This window comes from Anarhichas minor, unplaced genomic scaffold, assembly GCF_050575085.1.
Source record: "Anarhichas minor isolate MPS153535 unplaced genomic scaffold, ASM5057508v1 ptg000073l, whole genome shotgun sequence".
NCBI lineage: Eukaryota > Metazoa > Chordata > Actinopteri > Perciformes > Anarhichadidae > Anarhichas > Anarhichas minor.
In genome coordinates, this window is record NW_027466519.1 from 4,712,348 (window position 1) to 4,725,577 (window position 13,230).

Below are 13,230 nucleotides of genomic sequence, written 5' to 3' on the forward strand. Positions count from 1 at the left end.
TTAATGGGATATTTTGCTGGTATTGTTTTTACCCTTTCCCCTGCGTGTTCATTCATGGACGCTTTTCGCCGCTGCGCTCCTAAAACTAATCATTCCACTAGTGCTGCACAGAATAATGTGATAAATTATTCACTTTTTAGTAAAGCGGGAGACATCCCTTTCTTCCCCAAAAGCAGCGAACCTTCACCGAGTCCTGGGCCAATAAATGACACCACTGGGTAAAGAAATGTGGGCTTAAAAAAAAGAAATAAAAATGAAATAAAGAAAAGAAAAGTTCCCATTTCATGAAGTCCTGTGTGTTTGGAGGCGAGCTGCCTCCTCTCTCCTCGCCCCGGGGCAGGCTATCATCTCCAGTGTCACCAGAGGGGGGGCAGACCCCGGCCCACCTCTGCCGGGCCCCGCTGATGTAAGGGATGAGAGGCGGCGGTGGATCGAGGAGGCTCTGCTGCTGGCCCGGTCTCTCAGGTCTCAGGTCTTTGATCGCCGACCTCCCAAGTCTCCAGAACAAGGGGGCCGAGAACATGCTGCCGAGCCTGTAGCCCCTCCCTTCAGCCCTTGTTCCCTCCAAATATGAAAAAAGGGTTAATTGTATTTAACAATATGCTCTCCAACTCCCCCCCTCCCCATCACCGCCACCCTCCCCTCCTTGATTAGAATTAGAATCACATCTGGCACCATGTTCTGTCCCTCATTACTGCTGAATCTCATTACGACTCGCTCCCGCGGGAGGGACCGCGCCGGCTTTTTAAGCACACTTTCCGCTTTCTTCCTGCCTCTTGCTCATCTCATCCACCTCGCCGCTCCATCTCTTCTGCGTTTACATTAGCGGAAGTCCTCATCTGAGGGAATGACTGAGCGCCGCCACCACCACCCACCTCCACCCACAGCTTGGAAATTGTTTTACAGTGCCAATTAAAGTAGGTATGTTGAGCTTTTTCCAGAGTATGTATTATTCAGAGTGTGTTATTTGTTGAAGGGAGAAAAGAGAAGGGAGAAAGAAAAAGAACAATTCACTAAAATAGGACTAGCAGAGTAAGTTCCACTTACTTGCAATAAAAACTACACCAAAAGGTTTGGAAATATAGTCAACATAAGGAAAATGAGGGAGCTTATTTATGGTGCCCTGAAGTCCTACTGAATAATAGAAACCTCCACATATGAGTACATTTTAAATTTTGTTTCTTTGCACCCTTGTGCAAACACTGCGTCTGGCTGGGAATTTGTTTGAGAAGGGAGGAAATAAAGAAATCTGTGAAGTTTGAGTCCAAAATGTTTTACCTCAGTAAAATATGAATTTAAAGCCACGGCGGGGGGGAAACACTTCCTCTTGAGAGGAAATACCAGCTAGAACGTATAATCAAAGCCTTTTATTTGAACTTTTAAAAAGATACCAATATAAAGAAATAAAACATGAACAAAATACATGAATAAAAATAAAATAAAAAATAAAAAGTCTTAACAGTGACGTCTGACAAAAGTGGACCCTGCGTCAGAGCGGGAAGCTCTGGAGGTCGCAGGGAAGCCCTGAGGTTCCTCCCACCGGTCGGCTCTAGATCATCGGAGAGTCGCAGAGCGTGCAGGGCGCCTGCAGGATCTTCTTTATCCACTCCGGGTCTGTGGGGAGGCAAAACAAGTTCTGAATGACCTGACGAAACATGTACGCAACGACCATTACTCTTACTGTTAGACGAAGCCAGCAGTGTCCGTTGGCCAAAAAACAGGTTTATTACAGTAAGAGCCGACAATGATTACCACAGGTGGTTTAAAAACCAAATCTAAAAGAAGGCAGGAATCGTTAGAGAGAGGAGGTGGGACGATGTTTATACTGACAGGTGCCACAACTGCACCGACCTGTCAGTCTGCAGCTCAGATAGGCTGCAATGACCCGAGCAGCCTCAGGTGCTCCAAGACCCACAAACACCTGGGATGCATGTAGCAGCCAGTCCTCAGTGTTTGTCTCTCCCCACTCCAACCTCTGCAGGAACCACATTAAAAAGCCACTCGAGCTGGTTTTTTGGCATTTGGTGTAGTGCATTGATCAGTGTGGAAAACAGGTTCAAAAGATGACCTGTGAGCTGACGCTACGCTATGATTGAAGGGTCAATTACAAACCTGAGTGATACACGAGGATCTTTCCTTTGTGCATCTGCCCAAATGGCGTAACTAAATGAGTGCTGCGTACTTGTTTCAGGTGGATTTCACATGTTCGCTGTTGTCAAATGCAATGAAACTTCTCATGAATTTGTAAAGTTTACATTTGGGACAAGAGTACATTTGTAAAACATTGTAGTCCATTTTAGCTTTTGTCCTGCATTGTTCAGTACAGGTTGCACAAGACGAAACAAATCCCAAAATAAAACTGCGCTTCCTGACCAATGATTTTACTCTCCAGTTGATCATAAATCAGCCACAAAGAAAAGACACAATAATCCAATTCAAACACTTTCCCTAAAACAAAAACACAGCTAATTTCTACAATCACTCATGTTCGTTCAGGATGAAGTTTTCGACCGACTCCAAATCCGAAATGTCAAGCGACGACTGTGAGCGGCGGAGCGGGATGAAGGCCGACGTTGAAGGTGACAGGAGGCGACGGCTGATCGAGAGTGCGACTGTGAAACGGAGGCGGAGGGAGATGGAAAGTGGCGCTTACCCTCAGGCTCTGGCAGTCTGGCGATGGTATCCAGCAGGAGGCAACGTCTGAACGTCAGCGTCTGGCAGGCCTGGTATGACAACACACACCTGGAGGAGAGCGAGAGGACGGCATTAGAGAGCTGGCTGGCAGGGACAGAGACACACACACACACAAAAGTAGAGCAGGAACTGCACTGAGGTACAACTAACGGGCACAGATCCCCCTCTCAGTGCCCACCAGAGGCGCCACGTTCCAGCTAGCGAGAAGCCAGGAGACGTGTTTGACAGATGATATTTATGAGACGAGGAGAGTGGCGCGTGGGTAAATATCAAAAGGTGGGAGGCTTGATTACTGCTCTGTGAAGATAAATAAACCGCCAAAGAAGGCATTTGGCATTAAGATTAAATTCATGTCCCGCCAGGCACGTCGAGGCTAAAGCTAATAAAAAACATCTTTAGTGGATTGGATTTGAACTTGTGGAAGAGAGCGCTCTCCATCTACCTGAGCCACATGTGACCGTTTTTACAGACGGCTTGTTTGTGGTCCGAGAAGGGCAGCACGGCCTGACACAGGCTGCAGCGCTCCGAGAACGTCTGCTTGTTCATCTTGTTCTTGATGTGGCCAATCAGGACCTGAGAGGGATGACACACACACACACAGCTAGTGTCAATGAAGGCAATGGTAGCAGAGAAGACAGCCTAAATGTGAGTTCAGTGCTTTTCTCATAAGGGCTTAATACTTTTAAGCAATAGCTTCCTAAAGAAAAAAAAAAAAAAAAAGGTTCAGTGTTTTTATATATGCAAGAACCATTTTGAATATTTCTGTAGTTACGTTGTCATTTTGTTAAAAATAAACAGAAAAACAATTAAAACCATTAAAGCAAACCTATGTAACTTTTGCCGAACAGCAGTCAGTGTGTGAATAATGGGATATTAGTAATTGCTGCAGCACACGGTTTAAGGCTACATTATGTGGACACTCTGGTTTTTCATTGTTTCGGCTTGAACCCACAGTTCCAATCTAAGATCCCATGAAATGGACACTTGGTCTTCCTGAAAAACCGTGGGGGTGTCATGCTGCACCACTGGGTGCATCTATAAAGTCCAACCGACAAAACAATCAGAAGTGTTTTCAATAATCCCACCTTTCTGCTCAGTCAATCAAAACAAACCGCCCTTCTCCCCCATAACTAACAGCCCATTGGGTGACACAAGGCAGCGACCTACGGGTCTGAAAAGTGAAGCCAATGAGTAAAGGCCTTAAACTTGCATTCTTTCTAGTGGCCACCAGGGGGCGACTCCTCTGGTTGTATAGAAGTCTATGAGAAAATGACTCTACTTCTCACTTGATTTATTACCTCAGTAAACATTGTAAACATGAGTTTATGTCTCAATCTCTACTTTCAGGTCTTCTTCAATACAGCATGATGTTCATTTAGTAAATGATGATCCATTCAGACTAAATTAGCCCCTTAAGGTAGGGTACGCTTTAGGGCGGGGCTACCTTGTGATTGACAGGTCAATACCATGGCGTTGTCCGGTCTAGGAGTTTAACCCTTTCAGTGTGTTTTCACTTCATGAAAAATAATTGTTACACGTTTGGCTCGCCTATAAATTATTCAGCGTTCAGTTGTACTTAGCTATAACTTTCCTGTCACTTCTGGTTTCAAAAAGCCAAAATGGCGATGGACAAAAACCAAAAAGACGATGGCCAAAATGCACAAGGCTTCAAACAGCAGTCCACAAACCAACGGGTCACAGTGACGACGTCCACTTCTTACAAACAAACAGTCAAAGGGTTACACAATCGACCCCCACCAACCGGCTTCAACAGGAAGTGCAGCACATTAAGGAACTAATGAGACACTTTCATGGGACCTTTTTGGGAAATGTTAATGCTACAGCAGATGTAGAATCACATACGGTTGTAATATTCCAGCCGTCCACATACTTTTGGCCATTTACACTCTGCTGCTGCAATATGTTGAATTGTATACGATTTGGGATCGTCAGCCTATACCTGACCTAAAGTAACTTTGATCTGGAAAAATAATTTGGTGGTAAGAAGGTGAGGTGAGTTTTACCTCTGACGCTCTGTCGTTAGTGTCTCTGGAGAGGTACTCCACCAGGCCACAGGTAGGAATGCTGGTGTTCTGAGCAATCCAGGTGTTGAGGTACACCACCCCCAGCACCTTCTTCATGTTCTCCCTCATCATGTGGGTCTCCACAGCATTGATCCAAGCCTGCACCTCCTCCATCTGCTCCTCCTCCCGTTTCACTCCACCGGGCTCTCCTTCCCCCTGCGCAGCGTCGTCTTTGTCCTTCCCGTCCTCCTCTTCCTCCTCCTCGTCCCTTATAAACACCTTGTTCTCCTCGTGCGTCGGTTTCCAGCGGTGATCGGTGGGGGGCGTCTGCAGGGACTGGTAAAGTATCCGCACCAGGAAGAGCTTGAAGCGCCACAAGTAGGGCGAGTCGACCTCCTGGATCTTTCGGTCGAGCTCGTCCAGCAGCGACGCGGGGATGCACTTGCTTTTCAAAATCTGCCACCTCACGAGATCGAGCAGGTCGACCGATTTGTACAAGTTCTGCGTGGAGGACTTGAGCAGCAGCGTCGCGGCCGCCTCCGATGTTTTCAGGGTCACAAAGTGAACCTGGTAGGTCCTGTTGACTGGATGATAGCCGTCCACCATACCTTGCGTGCTGGCAAGCGCGATGTACGCTCCGTTGCGGCTCACCGCTATCCCGTGTATCCTCCTCTCAGAGAGGTTTTCGGGCCGCAGCAAGTCCTCTTGTTTGAAAATCAACGTGTTCTCCGTGAACGTTGGCGTCAGCTTTTTTATCCACCCGTCCACGGAACACGTGTACACCGCGACGCCGTGCTGACTGATCGCCAGCGAGACCACCGGGAGCGAGTGCAGCCCGGCCACGTGAGAGTTGTGCACATTTAGTCCGGCCGGCGAAATCATGAGCAGGCACCAGAAGACGTAGCAGCCGCGCGAGGCCACGATGAGGCTGCAGCTGGATTTCTGGATCGGGTGGATCATCGGGACACATTTGAGGTTTTCCACGGCGATCTCATCACACTCCTTCCAGAGGATGACCGGGTGGCGGAGGGTGAAGTAGCCCTTCACCCCCGACAGGCTGACCGGCACGATCTTGACGGGCCCCACCTCGCTGCCGACGATCAGGCCGCTCATCCGCCGGTCTGCGCTTTCGTACTCCCACCACGCCAGGTCACTCGGTCTCGTCACGTCCGACTCGACGATGTCATAAAACACGACCTCGGCATCGTCCAAAAAGGGCAACACAAACTTCCACAGAACGAGGTCACCGTTTTCCATTAAGACGGCGAGGAGGACCATCTCCATGTCTTTGCACGTGTTGTTCGGCTGGACCTGTTTGGTCGTGTAAACGCTCGACCACTCCATCCTCAGAGGAGTCTGCATGCGGAAGCGCCGCTGCAGCTCGTCGAAGTCCAGCAGGTTTGCCTGCGGGGGCTTGTTGTCCTTTTTGGAGTAGCCTCGCTCCTTTAGCCGGTCGCTGTACGTTTTGGTGAGGTCGACGAGCGTGTTCCACTCCAGACGCTTGTGGCTGTTGTGGATGGTGAGTCTGTGGTCGAGTGTTAGGCAAGCGAGCAGACAGCGCCCGCTCGAGTCACAACCTAACGGAGACCAACTGGCATATTTTATTCCCTTGTGCGCTCCTATCGACGGGTTCATCACTTTGTCGGCCAGAAAAACTTGTCGTACTGTGGGGTCCTGGTGCGCCGAGAACTTCTCCACTGCTTGAGCTAGCTCCGCCGCGGGTCCCACCTTCAAAAAGGTAAAAATCACAAATGAAAGCAATATGGAAGGTTAAAGGTCGGGTACATATGAATCAACATTTGCAGTTGTATTGTAAAAGGTCCGCACACTTTAGTACCCTTAAGTGCATTCAATGGAACATCCACATGTAACTTGTTCAGCATCATCAGACCGAGCGGGGCCTCTTTGGGCTCCATCATCTGCCGCTCCCTGCTCAGTGGCCCCCCCTATTTACAAGCACTTAATCATATCTATAAATGACAGCAGGAAAGCAACTCTGCCTGTCTGCCACTGTGCCGAGCGGATTATAAAATTCAGCTCCATCCAGCGTTTTATCTGCCAAGTGGATTTTTGGAGTGGAGACGAACCTATAAACAATCATGTTTACACGCCAGAGCAGCTGCGCCGAGACACATTCACCACAGCAAGACTGTTTTTTCTGCTCCATCAACATTTGTGTTCCGTCGCTTTAATCGTCTTTTCAGTTCAGTTTAGTAAATAACGAATATACAAAAAGAAAAAAATTCTGCTGCCGCCAAACTAATAGCACACAAGAGAATAGCAGCTTGGCTGCGTTTCTGAGGCGTGTTTACACAGGTTGCTTAACAAGGAGACAAATAGTGGCAACACTGCTCCAATAGACTCACAGATGTCATTTTGTAATCACCTAGTCTTTAGACACGCGTGTTACTTATTAGCAGTGGTATTACCTTACATTTATGGGCACTTTTGTTGCAAAATACAAGCATGTTGTTCAAAAACTTTGTTAAAAACGAAGTCGATCGTCCCTCTCTGGCTGAAACAGTTGGCAATCCACACAGAACACATCTGCATGCAGTCAAACGTGACGGACATTACAGCTGACAACGGAAACAGAAGTGCACGTAGAGAGGACAGCGCTTTACTCCAGTTTTTACGTTTCTCACCACTGAACATTTGGTGCAAATACTATGAAAAATTGAATCTTCAGATAAATATTTTAGCCTGAGGAAGTGCCAACCATTTGAAAATGTTTGTGCGTCCCGGGACTGAGCTTCACGTATCCATAATGCCTGAAGATTAAAGTCATGTGGACGCTCCAGTGCACATACAAGAAGAGTATGCATATTATTGTTTTTGTCTGAAAACACCTCTGTATGGTTTTCATTTCATCTCCAGACAAAAACAGACTGATTTCACTAATAGTTTTTCATTTGTCATCATGTGAATATCCAAACTGGTGGAGGCATTCATTGTATCATCTGACTAAGTTTAACACAATGAATGGTTACTGCAGATACCGGAGGATTACTTGTAATCATTGACTTACTTCCTGACAGACAGCTGCGGGTTGTTTAAGGATTGCTAGAGAGGCTGAGGACAGTTCATTTAGATGAGTGGAGGATACAGTGTGGCATTTAAAGAATTGGTGGCGCTCCCCTTTGACCGAGTCACTCCCTGCCCGAGAGTAAAGGAGCGCCATGCTAACAAGCTCAGCAGTCTACGGTTGTTGTTGTTGTTGTTTCCTGACACTACATTTTATAACTATCAGAGACTTACTGAACGCGGTAGTCGACCACGTGGCGACACAGAGCTTCGATAGCACAACCAGCTCCAGGTCGAGCCCTCAGTCTCAATGTTGACTTGCTAAAGTTCTCCCGAGAGTCGCACTTGCTAAGCTAACGCCACAGAGCTACCTGGCTCCATCCCGTTTCTTTTACGAAGGAGGAACCAGGTGGACGTTGGTGGATATTTACCCGCAGTTTCATCGCCTCGGTCGGGACGGGGATCGAGGTCCGGTGCAGCGTCAGCTCCTGCTTGCTGCTGTGGACGTCGCACACCAGCTCCATCAGCGACACGGAGCTGGTGGTGCACACAGCCAGGCGGTGGTCCTGCGACCAGGCGAGCGGCTGCAGCCCGCTGACCGGGGCCATGAGCGGGACGACGGGGTCCCGCTTAACCGGCACCTCCTCCGGGCAAATGTGCAGATCATCATCGGCCTCTGGCTCGGTCTTAACGACTACATCTCTGGGCTGTGCTGGTGCCGAAGCTGACGGACTGGCAGCCGCCATGTTTTCCCCCGTTGCGGTGGAAGTGACGTCGGCGAGCGCGGGAGGAGATGAAGGAGGGACTTCCTCCGCGGAGTTAAATAGTTCACTGTGTTCACTGTGTGCGTCAACAGCAATACAGTTGACTACTTCATGAAACTGACAGATGTTTCAGTCACATAGTGACACAGAACCGCTGCAAAGACACTAACCAATAACAAAGTTGAAGACTTGACAAATCCTATAAGATTGTCCTCATCTCTTACTTATCTAATATTGTATTGGTATAATAATAATTCCAGTTTCTAACCCATCCCAAGATAAAGCTGCTTTAAGGATTAAAGGGATATACAGTATATTCACTTAATTATTGGATACGTTCACCTACTCTGACCTTTGAATCTTCTTCAGATTAAATAATATGAGAACATCTTTGGTTAATCTGCTCACAGCAGGTCTACACTCTCACGCCGTAACCTGTGATGAAGGGACATTCCTTAATTTTAGGGATTCACAAGCCAACAGGGCAACCACGGATTTATTCCATATTGTGGTTTTACATACCTTATTAAATTAAAATCATAATGAATTCCCATCACTTGAAAAAAACCCGGGTGATCATCAGTGAACATATTACAGTGATCAACTGTTTTCTGTACCCCTCATCTTTTTTCAACTGGTTTAAATGCCTTCCTGTTAAGCTGATGCATGGGTCTATATCCAGATAACAGACATTAATAGGCTCTGCCTTTATATTGAGCAACAAACAAGAAACATGCTGAGAGCAGAAGTTCAGCTCATTTCCATGTGAGAAGCAGAGGAACGTGTGTTGGACGACTTCTGTTTCAAACATAAAGAGAGAGTTGTAGGTGTGATAATGTGAACATATGAAAGAGGTGTATCATTTATATCATGCAAGGGGATTGTGTTTTGCCCTTTAACCCTCCGTAGCTATAGAAACTATAGCACTGGATCAAATGCATGCTGACAGACTGTCAGCAAGTTACAACTAAGATGTGATAAAAAAAACAATTAAGTTTAACTGAATTAAGCTGAATGAATATATAAACAGTAGGTATCTGTTTGTTGGTAAATCCCACATTTATATACATGTATGCGTGCCATCAAACCTTTAATGGGTATGCATCCTGCAATATTTGCATTACAATATTTGTCTCCATAGATTCTACCACATTCCCTGTTACATTTTAGCACTGAAACCTTTGAGATAAAAAACAAACAGTTAAAATGAATTTCTAATGCAAACTGAACACGTCTTTGAGTTTGCTTTAGGTAGAATAATGGTTGTGTTTTGAGTCTCAGAAGGAATCAGCACTCGCAGCCTTGGGCAGTGTGTCAGGACTTGCACATCCTCGTTTTAATTAGAGCAGATTAGATGAAACTTTAATGTGTTCCACGGGGAAATTTTGCATTCAATGTGACACAATCACTCAGCCAGATTGGGTCCGTGTTGAAACAGCACTGGCGCTCCACAATGACACATTCACCACTCCGAGAGAAAAGAGGAATGAGCCTAATCCTTGACAGGCGCCACATCAGTCATTTCATCTGTCCGAGCGCAGCCGCTCGTCACCGAGAGAGATCATTAATTGTCACATTTCATCGTCAATTACGAAGAAATATGAAAACTGTCCCGTCCGCGCTTGATGGCTCAGATACATATCAGCATGCTTAATGCGACGAGTCCCCGGACGCTCCTGGACCGGTCAAAGGTGGAGCTGCTGCAGTGGGACGCAGAGCCGGAGATTCCCAGGCAGACAGTGATTTGTTACAGCCCGCACATGAAAAAAGCTCCACGCTCACTAGCTGCCTGACTTCTCAGCAAGATGACAGCGGGATTTCAACAGGCAGAGTTATTTGTCACAAAACAAATTGTTACAAATCTGTGTGACAAACACAGAATAGCGCGCCCACCGTGTTTTAATCTCTCATTTTTCTGTCTTTTGTTTCAATAATCGAAATGAATAAATGAACCGTGGTACGTTTCATTCTTAATGAAGCGTGTAGCGAATGAATATTTCACACACCTGCTGTGTGTCTTTGGTGGGTTTTGACTGGGGACCCGATCCCAGCTCGGGAACGCATGAATGTTGGATGAAACATTCATCAAACGCTGTCACAAAAACTTTATCCTCTCCTGTCAAACCACACATGAAGAAACGGGAGCAGGCCCCGGCGCAGGCCAAAGTAATCCCAGCCATAATTTGATCCCCGGCCTTTGGTTTACTTATTGTGTGTTCGTGGAATTATTCAGGCTGCGCTGGAGTCGTGTCTGAAGGCATAAAGGTTATGTAGTGAGGGTTTATGGATATGGATGGGGTCAGCTCAGGTCAATCCCCTGCATCTCTGATATCCACCTGCTGTCTTGTTATCGCCTGCAGGTTCCTCCTCAGCCCTCCAACCCTCGGTAGACCACATCCTCCCGCTGTCTGGCTGCTCCGAGTGTCACCGGAGCCGCTTACATGTATCTGGCGAGGGAGCCCGCAGGGACGTTTTGATGCACGGTTCATCATACATGTTTTAATCATTCAGTCCCTCAGACACCTCCCAGGAGGGGGGCCGCTGCAGCACATTACCGTGTACACACAATTAGTGATATAATCATGATGATGATAATGAAATGTATTTAGAGCATATCAGCGTGGTTCATTCTGTTCGGGGAGACATTAGCAGGACTGCAGCCCTGGAAAAGCCTCGGCGCTCGGGCTTCTGGCGCCCCCCCTCCCTACCTTACTACCTCCCCCTCTGGAGACCGGCAGAGCCCGGCAGGTTGCCACGTCAGAGATTAGCAGTCATAGCAGTCGACTTGGCGCTCCTTCTGGGCCGTCAACTGCGAGAGCCTCACCTGACAGGTGTTGCTCTCAATCAGTGCTCCTCTGCCCCCCCCCCCCCCCACACCCCCACCCCCACCAAGCTGTCCTTGGAGTGGGATGGGACAAGGAGGCCTCCCCTCCCCCTCTGTACATCCTGACAGTCTCTTCAGGCGATGCTCTGAGATGAACACCAGAAAATAAAGAGTAAATCCCCCCCAACCCCCCCTCAATGAGAAACTATTGATATCACATCAGTGACATCAGCGGGAAACACAGTGCTGCTCTCTTTCTGTTTGTTTTTGTAGTTCCCCTCAGGGATGTTCAGTCACCTGTTAAAGGTCAAGGTGATAGCGTGTCAGGATCAGAGGGAGGGCTTCAGTACAGGAATAATGGTGCATGCTGGGAACTGTTTTAACAGATTGTAAACCAAAAATAAACCCATGATCACAGGTTAGAAATAACACCAGAGGGCCAAGGGGTATTTGTTTCTGAATATACATATATATTCTATTAAAATATTGCTGAGGAAAGCTCTGACATCTACCTCAATGCCTATAGTAGTGAGGGAGAATAAGCAGAACTTGATAGAGGCAAATGGCCACTTCACATTATCTCTGGTTACTCACGAGCTTCTTGTTTGGTATTGAGTCCTTTAAAGGAATATTGATGATAAAATCATATAAACACAAAATGTGGGCGGCTGCAACGCTTGCAAACGTTTTCAGTTCTTTATAATATTCGTGCCAAAACAGCCCAGACACATTTAGCTGGCCCGTGTCACATGACTGTGGAAATCTATGTGACATCCTAGTGTGAAGCTTTTGCACACTTAGCATCAAATGTGAGTGAAAGGAAACCTAGTGTGGTGTGGATACTTTTCACCGGAAAAAATACAGCAAGATGCTCTATTTGGGACAAGAAAGTGCCACACAGCAGCAACACGAGTTACCTTTTTAATAATTATTTAGTCATAGCATTTCTGTAAAATACTGGACTCATTTTTACACTTATTAGCACAACCATTTGATTTAAAAATACACATTTATTTTGCAATAAATGTGATATTAATGGCCGTATGTGTCATGTGAATTACCTTTAAGTGTAATGATCTTTTCTTTTTTCCTCTAAAAATTACCATTATTTTGAGAAATCATATACCTATTTAAGAAATTATCAGTATCGGTATTGTTGTATCATTGTCTTTCAAATTGGAACAATAAGTATCTATATAATATATCGAATCTAAAAAGTGTGATATCGCCCATCCCGAATGTTCAACTGTCCCCTTGCTGCTGCTGCTGCTGTATAAATCCAACGCACCCTTGCAATAAGGCGGACTATTCAAACGTCGTGCCTCGCCCACTCTTTTGGTGCACTCTGCTCATTTAGACCTAATGTTGTATACAGTCTACGCGTCAGGAAAAAAACACTTTTATTTGTTGCAACTGCTGCTGTTTATGTAGCTGTTTTGCCAGTGGTTTTCAAAACGCCACTTCAAACCGGAAGCTGTGGTTTCCTGTTGTGTTTGGACAGTTTGGGAGTTATCACCACCTGGTGGCACCACGTGGCTTCCACTAGGTAAGTAGCTAGCTTAATTGCTTCTTGCGCTAACATGTATGTCGAGTGGGTGTTTGCTTTGTCCGGCCGCTGTTGATATCCTGAGGAAGTCTTGGTGTTTCTGCTCTTATTAGCATTTTTCTTTTTTAATGGAAGACATTTTGTCATATCACAGTGGGTAAACACAGGTGTGTTAACAGTGCAAATTAATGATGGGCTGAATTACATTTAGCTGCTGTATGGTGCATGCTGTCCCACTCGTTAATGTTATTAGTAACACCTGTGCTCACAAGTTCAAACGCCTGGCCTATATTCTGCTTGAACCCGTGTGCTGTTTATTTATTGATTATGAATTGTTTGCTTGCAGTAGCTCAG

At 46.4% G+C, this 13,230-nt stretch overlaps 1 protein-coding gene across 2 annotated transcripts; it reads right to left on the minus strand.

Moving 5' to 3' along the window:
* Positions 1-1,352: 1,352 nt before the first annotated feature.
* On the minus strand, positions 1,353-8,520 carry gtf3c4 (general transcription factor IIIC, polypeptide 4). 2 transcript variants are annotated; one of them, XM_076079749.1, is made up of 5 exons: positions 8,174-8,520; positions 4,719-6,446; positions 3,137-3,267; positions 2,654-2,742; positions 1,353-1,614 (listed from the first exon to the last, which is right to left on the minus strand). In XM_076079749.1, exons 1-5 carry the CDS (start codon positions 8,486-8,488, stop codon positions 1,550-1,552), a joined length of 2,328 nt encoding a protein of 775 aa, XP_075935864.1. In that variant the 5' UTR covers positions 8,489-8,520; the 3' UTR covers positions 1,353-1,549. The 2 variants fall into 2 exon arrangements, with proteins under 2 accessions (XP_075935864.1, XP_075935865.1); XM_076079750.1 differs by lacking the exon at positions 8,174-8,520 and adding an exon at positions 6,556-6,705.
* Between the last annotated feature and the right edge of the window lie 4,710 nt (positions 8,521-13,230).

Excerpts from the sequence above, each read along its gene's own strand:
- gtf3c4 (XM_076079749.1), bottom strand. The coding sequence starts at position 8,488 with ATGGCGGCTGCCAGTCCGTCAGCTTCGGCACCAGCACAGCCCAGAGAT. Across the intron at positions 6,447-8,173 it reads CCGAGGCGATGAAACTGCGG|GTGGGACCCGCGGCGGAGCT; the intron begins GTAAATATCCAC and ends ACCTTTTTGAAG. Across the intron at positions 2,743-3,136 it reads AACGGTCACATGTGGCTCAG|GTGTGTGTTGTCATACCAGG; the intron begins GTAGATGGAGAG and ends GCTCTCCTCCAG.